The 9491-nt window shown below is 34.4% G+C and overlaps 1 protein-coding gene and 1 pseudogene across 1 annotated transcript; one reads left to right on the plus strand and one right to left on the minus strand.

Annotated features, from left to right (window-relative positions):
* Positions 1-2547: 2547 nt before the first annotated feature.
* On the minus strand, positions 2548-3363 carry LOC149201348 (putative serine/threonine-protein kinase WNK11 pseudogene; annotated as a pseudogene).
* Positions 3364-7442: 4079 nt separating this feature from the next.
* LOC149201349 (uncharacterized) lies at positions 7443-7802 on the plus strand. Its single transcript, XM_089401254.1, has one exon. It carries the CDS (start codon positions 7443-7445, stop codon positions 7800-7802), a length of 360 nt encoding a protein of 119 aa, XP_089257380.1.
* The last annotated feature ends 1689 nt before the right edge of the window (positions 7803-9491 follow it).

The raw sequence follows: 9491 nt of genomic DNA on the forward strand, positions 1-9491 counted from the left end.
GATAAAAAGAAGTTCATCTTTGAAACTTTAGTCACTCCTGTTATCTTATATGGTTGTGAGGTTTGGGGTGCAGCATCCCCAGAGAATCATGGAGAAAGATTGAGCAAATCCAGAAGTGTTTTATAACTTATAACCTGAAAATTAAAAGTAATACACCCTATCCTATTCTCCTTATAGAAGCAAGTATTTCCCCTATTGAGAGCCTAGCTATGATTAATTTTCTGTTGTACAAGCACAAACTCAATAACATAGACGATCATAGACTTCATAAGCTAGCTTTAAATTCCAACCAAAACCACCCAAGGCTTAATCGGGGGTGGCATAAAGACACAAGGGCCTGGTTAAACTATTGGGAGATCAACGAGAATGATGCATTGCAAAATATAAATAACATTAAAGATATTGTTACTCCTAAGTTCAAAGAAAAAATGTGGTGTGAGAAAGATTTAGCGGCTAAAAGAAAATTAAGTTATTATAAGAATGTCATCAACCCCACCCTAGAAGATCAAAAGTATCTCTCTATTTTAACTAGCTCAAAGAAGAAAATTAATATAGCAAAGATTAGAACTAATTCTCATGAGCTCCATAGTGAAACAGGTCGTTGGACAGTTCCTAAAATGCCATGGATGGAAAGGATCTGCCATATATGTGAGAATAGGAACATCAAGGATGAAAACCACTTCCTCTTAGATTGCTCCGCATACAACCACATTAGATCTCAGTTTCCTAGCCTTTTACAATGTCAAAATTATAGTGAGCTCGAGAGGCTTCTCTCCAAGCTTTTTGAGCATAGGAAAAAAATATTAAATCAAAATAAATAAATTGTTTCTTTAGGTTCGATAGACCAATGTTTGGTCTGAGCAGACATTAACCATCATCATCATCATCATCATGTAAAAGCTATCAATTTGAAAATTAAACATGTTCCTATATGTTGCAATTGGTTATGCATATGCATGTGATATAAGGGGGGCTATCACAACTAACAGAGCTTTTGGTTGAATTCAAATCATTGCATAGAAACAAAAGGATAAATATTAGCATTATTAGCAACTTATAATTTTTAAAATTTACCATATAATAAAGTAAAAAAACATTTGGAATCGTGTGATTGAATTCTAATCATTTGGGAAGACAAAATGAACACATTGCAAAAGATGCATTTTGAATATGGAAATTTTATAATATGAATTTGAGAAAATTGAACCATGTTTCCATTCTTTAAAAGTGGGGCTAGGTATATGGTTCTGATATGTACAAAGGCATATGACAATTAATTAAGGGAACAACAATTGATTTAAAAGTGTATATAAGCATATGATTGTGATATGTATAGCGACATATGATAATTAATGAAGGGAAAGATGATTTAAAGGTGGGGTTAGGTATATGTTTGTGATATGTACGGGGCATATAGCAATTAATCAAATAAAAAGAAATTGATTGTTAAAAATATTTCTTTTATAAATATACTTGGAAAGCAAGTATCATTTTCTTATGTTACTATGAAAAGGGAAATATTATATCAACATAAACTTGTAATAAAAATACAATCAATTATCAATAACTAGAATCTAATTAAAAATAACTTACAGTTTAAATTCAATTGAAACTCTAATAATTGTGAAGATAAAATGGGCACATAGTAATTCTTACCATGTCCCAAAAATATTACTTTAAATGCAATACTGAGTTCAAGTGTCAAGTGTGCAGTTGGAACCATTGAGATGTTTTTCACTTCTCAAAATTTTCTTTGCATGCTAACTCATTCTAATACTTTACACCACCATAAATCTCTAAGAGTCTTTTGCTACCTACAAAGACATAGCCATAGTTTAGAGTTTCTACTAAATGTTTCATATTAGGTGGTTGAAATAGCATATAGCCTCTCTTACATGTTTAATTTTAAGTTTGGATTATTCCTTGATTCAAAACAATGGATTCATTTTTTAAATGCATAATTATAATATTGAACTAAATTGCATTATATAAGAATCTGATCTTATAATCTACAGGATTTTCAATAATTTTTTAAAATTTATGCAATATCAGTATTTTAAAAAATTATATTCTAAACACAACATATGATATTTTAATTGACAAATTTATAATAAATTAAATTATCAACCAATCAAAATTAAAATAATTGAATGCCAATAAATTTATTACTTAAACACCCTAGATATAATACTTTCCCATATCACAAAAAATAAAAATAAAAATAAAATCCAAAAATAAAAATAAAATCCAAATAATTTTATATTAGAGATAGCAAAAAATTCTGACCAAATAACCTACAATAAATCTATACACATCTAAAATCATTTATCTATCTTTCCGAATTGCTAAATCTAAGAGATATCAAAATAATGTGGCAAAATTAGCCATTATAAATCTATTCATTTATCTTCTACATTGTGTTATTGTTATTTATAACAACTTTTCCCCACATTAACTCTTGAAAGAATGTGGGCAGCTCTCAAAAGTAAATTGGCAAAATAAATAGGCAGAAATCCATCTATCTTGTTCAGTAAAACAACTTGGCATCTAATAGGTACATGCGTGTACTCCTGTAAAAAATGGGTCTATCGGAAGTACCGGTGCGGCCGCCAGGCATTTTTCAATAAACTGTCTCATTTCTTGATTGGTAACCTTTTCCAAGGCTGCAGACCTTATATCAGAACTCACCTTCTTATAAATTTGAGCAACGCTACGGCATTCACTATAAGGAATTTCTAAAGTAACCATCTCCAGCAAACACATGCCGAAAGAATAAATATCTACAAGCTCATAAGTACCGAGGACAGTGTGTGCACAACGATCATTTGCCAGTGTAGTGGCAAGACGCAGATCCCCAATCTTCAGAACGCCACTATTGCCATTCACAAAAATATTGCTGCAATTTAAATCTCTGTGAATTACACAAGGGTCATGATTATGAAGATAATGCAATCCTCCCAGTATCTGAAGTGCCCAATTCTTCAAAGCCTTCATGGAGACATGACGGTGCTTCTGGCGGTACTCTCTCAGAGTACCTGAGGTACAGACCTCGGTAATGAAATTCACATGACTTGTCTTTCTATCCAGCCATGCATTGTAGAGCATAATTATGTTCTTGTTCCTCAGAGATTTCAACAGACGGACTTCTGCATAGATCCTCTGTATGGAAGCATCATCTAGGTTTTGCAGAGGAACCTTGTTCCAAGCAACCTCAATACCTTCTTTCTGATCAAAAGCTCGGTATACCTTCTTCATGGCACCACGGCCCAGCAAATCTTCATAGCGACCATACCTACCAGTGGGATCCAGTTCCACAAAAGGTTCCCTGTCCTTATCACAGGTGTCATATTCTACACTAGGCATTTCTCTACTCATATTCTACACTAGGCATTTCTCTACCTCCTGTAAAGAAAACCCTAGCCCCAGAACCCCAAATTCGGTTCCTCTTCTAATTTGAATTTAATAAACAGAAACCCTTGAAGGGCTATAGGAAGACACAGAAATGGAGATTTTCCCTAAATTCGGAAGACGAACAGACAGCAAAGACAGAAGACTTTGCTTCCTGTGGGATTACTGACGACACTGACAGCATTTTCGCTCCAGAGATACTGAAAAAACAGAGCCGCCAGATTCAGAAAGCTACCCAATAAATTGAAGTGTAAAAATTAAAATTGCCAGGCAATCTTAAATCAAACCAGGAAATCCAAAACCCTAGTTCTACACAGAAACAAATTCTGTTGGTAGAAAAGAAATCTCGTAAAACTATTTTGATAAACAGAATCCTCGAAAAATAAGACTCTGAGCAGAACCATTGCAGTGCAGAGTTCCAAACACAGAGATCAAGAAAAGCAACCTTATAAAAACAAATAGGAGCATGGAGAAAACATACCTGTCTATCTGTAACCACAGAAATCGCTGAGTCTGTTCTCGTTAACCGAAAAAATATTTAGGTCGATAACAGGCAGAGCACCCTGAGGATGTGAATAACAGACGTGTATATATATACTTGAGGTTGCGTTTGACCCAGAAATACCAGCTACACATAAATATCTGTCTTGATAATTATGGGGACTGAATATTCTATAACTGAAAGAGCATTGACACGTTTGGAGTAACTCGTTGGTTATGAGCTTTTCCCAACTTCCTGGATTGCTTTGTTTTTTATGTGGTTTATTGCTAGGTTGGTGATAGATTTTGATTTTCATTGAATTATTTTCTTTGATAAAACAAATAGATGAAATAGATGACATTTAGTTTAACTGAGAGATGGAATAGATTGCTCTAGATTGCTCTCATAAAATAAATAAATAAAATTTAGTTTAATCGAGAGAGATGGTGTTTTATTTTAAGAATATATAGATATAGATGAAATAGATTGCTCTCTTAAAATAAATAAATAAAATTTAGTTGAATTGAAAGATAGTGTTTTTTTAGTATATATATATGGTTTTTTTTAGAATATATAGATATAGATGGAATAGATTGCTCTCCTAAAATAAATAAATAAAAATTAGTTTAATGGAGAGATAGTGTTTTTTTGAGTATATATATATATATATATATATATATATAATATTAGTAATTTTAATTAAAAATTTGGAAGAAATTTTTATAAAATTTGTTTAAGTTGTTTAATTTATAGAAATGGAGTGTCTCTAGAGATTTTTATGGTGCTGAATTTATTTATGGATTAAAAAACGTATTTTAAATAATAAATAAGTCAATCTGAAAAAAACAATTTCATCTACTAGTTACATTGTGCCTTTATTTAGAGAAAAATGTGTAATTATTTTAAATTATTTAAATTTTTACAAAATTGAAAATATTTATTTACACTTTTATAGATTTTAGTAGACTTGAAATTGTTGTGTGAAGGCCCCTCCCTTGTCTCACAACGAAAAGAGTTTCATACATCTATTTGATTTTAAAAAATAAATTATTATTGTTATCATTATTATTATAAGTTAATAGAATTTTCTAGATGTTATATGAATACAATGTAATCTAATTTATCACAACCTTAAAGTGGAAAAAAACAAGAAGAGATCATTAATGTTGATGTGATACAACTCTCTTTGTTCTTTAAAAGTTGAACAAAATGTTAGTTGTCATATTTGTTTATGGTTAATTTTAGTTAATTTGTATTGTACATTGCCTAGGTGTACATCTAAACATATAATGTTTGTTAAGATAAGGTATGATATAAATTCTGCGTATTGATGGATATGGATAAGTCGTTTAATCTTGTAACAAACTTTTTTTAATTATTCAAATATAATGATATAGAAAGTGAGAGTTCACATTAGTTTAGGTCTATGATAATAAAAAATAAATAAATAAACAAAATAAAAATAAAAAAATCATGATCTAGGTCGATTTGGAATTGGATGAAATCCCTAAGGATATTTTTCCACCTTTCAAGAATCTTAGATCATTATAAAATTGTACTCATGCATAATATTTGTTGTGAAATTATTATATGATTGTAGTTAAAAAGAAGGCTTGACTACAACAATATTACTTTACAATAGCATGGATGCCAGGATCTTGGATGGAGTGGATGTATTATCTTGTCCATATCTAAATCTGGGCTCTTAATAAAATCAAATGCAAACACATAACCAACTTTGCATCTAATCAAATATGTGATGTAGCTTAACATTATGAGATTGTTGAAGCATGCAGGGGGATAATGAGTGTAGAGGGATCATTCAAGGACCTCAAGGAAATTAGAAAATAAAATTCACTTGCGGATTAGGCCATATATCTAATAATGAGGTCAAAGCCCTAACAATGTATCTAGGAATCACTTTCTTAAAGAATATATGGTAGTGTGATGTGGTGATTGTTGGAGACTCTCATTATTATAAGACCATTGAGCCAAAGAAGAGCTCCCTTCATCCCCACCTTCGCTTGCACATTTCAAAGATAATCTTACTCCTCCAAGCCTTTGATCAAGCTCATTGTTTTTAGATTAAGTAGAAATAAAATTCTCACATTGATCAAATAGCCTACATACACTGTATTTTTTAATCTCATTGACACAAATTCTCTTCTTTGCATTTTTTTATTTAATACCCAAGGATTTTTCATCTCATTGGAGAATTCATAGCCTAAGTACATCATTCTTCGGACTAGAAATTCATTCCTTAACATCATAATCACTCAATACAACAACAGTTTCCTCATACATTGAAAGGTGAGTTTCCTCATACATTGCACCTTTCATCCCATTTGCCTAACACCATTTCAAAATGAAGAGAAAGTGAGGATGATTTCCACTTAAACTAAGAGGAATTATGAGGAAGAAAGACATCCCCAACAACACAGTGCCCAAAGAGGGATTAGTCAACATATCCAACCCAAGAAGTTATTCAACCATCCAATAAGCCTAGATATTAAGGGGTATGGTTCAATTCAAGATGAAGCTAACTAACCAAATCAACTATGCAACACAATGTTTAAGGGGTGCTACCCTCTTAAGGGCCCAACCTTCAACCAACCAACTCAACTAGGCAATCCAATGTTTGAGATGTGCCACCCCCTTGGGGTCCCATCCTTCTAGGGGCACCTACATTATTCTATCATTTAATCAGGTGAGTTACATATAAAGGCATCTCTTTCTATCCTGGAGTTTGTGCATATCTATTTTATATTATTTTGTAACTTTTAGTGACATACATACCTAGATTAGGGTTTTTGAATTGGAGAATTTGTAAGTCTATAAGGCCTCTTGGATTCATTAATAAACTGAGGAAGTTTTTTTTTTGTCTTCTCCATTGCTTATCTACTTTTTTGGATCAACTTCAACTTCATCTTATGATTTCTTTATCTCTTCGATCAAATATAGTTCTATCTTGTGGACTATTTATCTAGCTCTTGTTTGCAACTATCTATTTCTAATCAAGTGAAGCCATTGATTATGGCCCATATGGAAGTTTCTTCCATTTTAATGGGTTAGAGACATTAATTTATCCATTCTTTTATATTTTTCACATTTTCTCTTTAAGAAATTCACATAAAGTATTGAAGGTTACTTAGTGGTCCTTAGGGAAATGCAATTCAAACTTACCATGGAAACTTAGTAGACAAAGGAACAGAGGCAGAAAGCTAACTCTAAACTTGATGGCGTTGTCAGGAAAAAAGAACAACTTTACTTGAACATTGTTAAACATACTTTGGCTCTCAAAAGATTAGGAAAAAGAGACTAAGGACACCTTTCTTGATATTTTTGATACATAAGACCTTCTTGTTTATCTAGTTGACTTTGTAGATCTCTCTCCTAAGGTGCTTGTTAGAAGTGCTTTCAACCATCAATATATAGAAAGCTCTTAAAGAAAATTAATCATTGCAAATGTTGAAGATGTGAAATATAAGTTAATTTAATTTAGGTTCCGAGAACAGAGATTTCCTAGGGTTCGATCTTGAGACCTCCTATCGTCATGCATCCAATTTTCGTTAAGGGTTTGGATGGCAGAACAAATCGCCTGCAGGTTTCTGCATCTCACCTCGCGGCTTTGGATCTGAAGGACAGGTTTTTCGATTGGATTAAAATCCCCTCGCAACTTCAGTGGATCGTTTCGGACATCCGCCAAATCGACGATGTCGCCCCTCCGGTTGCTGGCCGTGACGGTTGGTACCCACAGGCCCATCTCCTTCTTCGCTTGAGAGGGGGCAAAGGGGGTTTCAGCCCTATTTCGAGGGGCGACACCACCAAGGCCGGTCAGAAGAGGACCAGAAATGCTGATGCTTACGGTGACATGAGTGGAAGGAGGCTTTGCCACGTGAATGTTGAGAAGTGACCTGAAGTTTTTCACACAGATCCGGTAACTGCAATCAAAGAAGGGGGCCTGCATGTAGCAGATCTGCCCCCTCTCACAACAGATTGGGCCAAATCTTGTAGATCCAGGATGGACTTTCGCAACATGAGTGGAAGGAGGCCCCGCTATGTGAACGACGAGAAGAGACCTGTAGTTTTTCATACTGATCCGGTAACTGTAGTCAAAGAAAGGGGCCTGCTTGTAGCAGATCTAGCCCCTCTCACAACAGATCGGGCCAAATATTGCAGATCTTGGGTGGATCTATCCGATCTGTCCAGTTCCAAGCAGAAGATAGGTGGAAATCCGCCAAATCCAGAAATCAAATCCGTAAAACTGGACCTGGACAAGGTAGACTCAGCGGATCTAAAGCAAATTTTTATCAGATCAACAGAAGGCAGACATGTTTGTGTGAAGATTTGGAAATGGATGAGTGTATTGGAGTTAAAAAAAGTGATCCAGGACAAACTGGGAATTCCAGTTGCATTACAAAATCTATTATTTTCAGGGTTCTGCTTACAGGATCAACACACACTCCAGCACTATATGGTTGCAAAGGACTCAACCATCATCCTCAATCTGAGATTGTGAGGTGGATCCAAGGGAGCTTCCTCAAAACCTACAGGTACCTATCGCGATGCAGCCAAAGGGAAAGAACCTCTAAAGGGGAAAGAATCTATAGCTGCTAATGAACCCCCAGGGCAGTATATCGTGGATCAAATGCCGGAGAGCCCCTCTATCTCCTTGGACTTACCAGAGGTAAATTACATATTCTCATATCTACAAAAAAATGCAGTTATTTGTAGATTCAATGGTTTTTGACCTAGAACTGATGCATTATACCAATGGATCCACATGGTTTGGACAAAAAACTGCCAAATCCACCTATGCTCTAAGGGTTTCTTCATAGTAATTTTCCACTCAGAAGAAGAAAAGGAAAAAATTCTCAACCAAGGGCCATGGTTCTGGGGCAGTGCTGGACTTTTTGTTACTCCATGGTTCCCGGATTTTGATGCCAACACTATGGTGGTATCAAGGATGCCAGTATGGGTTAGGCTGCATAACCTCCCGTTACATTTCTGGCATTCCAAGGCCTTAATAGTTATTGGAAATACCCTCGGGAAAATGTTAAAGATTGATGCAGAGAGACATATAAAGGGAATCTTTACTTTTGCTAGAATATGTGTCGAGGTAGATCTCAGCCAAGGATTACCTGAAAGTATAATTCTGAACTTCAACAATTCACAGTGGAAACAATCTTTGGACTATGAGAATACAGCTTTCAAATGCAGGGGATGTCAACAAACAGGTCATCTGTACAATTCATGCAAAAGTCTCAACAAGAGCAAGACACAACAAAGGAAGCCCAAAGGATGGCAGAATATAGATGATGTCGTAAAGAAGAGAGATTATGAAAAGAAAGAACACAATACAGCTCAAGAGAAAAACCAAGACAATAAGGAAAAAAATATTGTTGAAGAAAAGGAGGAAGATCTTCAGCAGGAAACAAGCAGAAATAAACGTAGTCACAGTCCTAAAGGATCAGATTCAGATAAGGAGCAACAAATGAATCTAGAGGAAAACCAGCTAGCTATTACTGACTCCATGCACAACATAGATGGTTGGCGAAAAGTGGAGAAAAAGAAGGGTTGAAATACTTAGGTTAGCTGGTCT

This window comes from Pinus tabuliformis, chromosome 2_1, assembly GCF_031772625.1.
Source record: "Pinus tabuliformis cultivar Carrire ecotype Pingquan chromosome 2_1, CPIR1, whole genome shotgun sequence".
NCBI lineage: Eukaryota > Viridiplantae > Streptophyta > Pinopsida > Pinales > Pinaceae > Pinus > Pinus tabuliformis.

What these genes read in the sequence shown, in the direction of transcription:
- LOC149201349 (XM_089401254.1), top strand. Translation starts at nt 7,443, where the DNA reads ATGCATCCAATTTTCGTTAAGGGTTTGGATGGCAGAACAAATCGCCTG.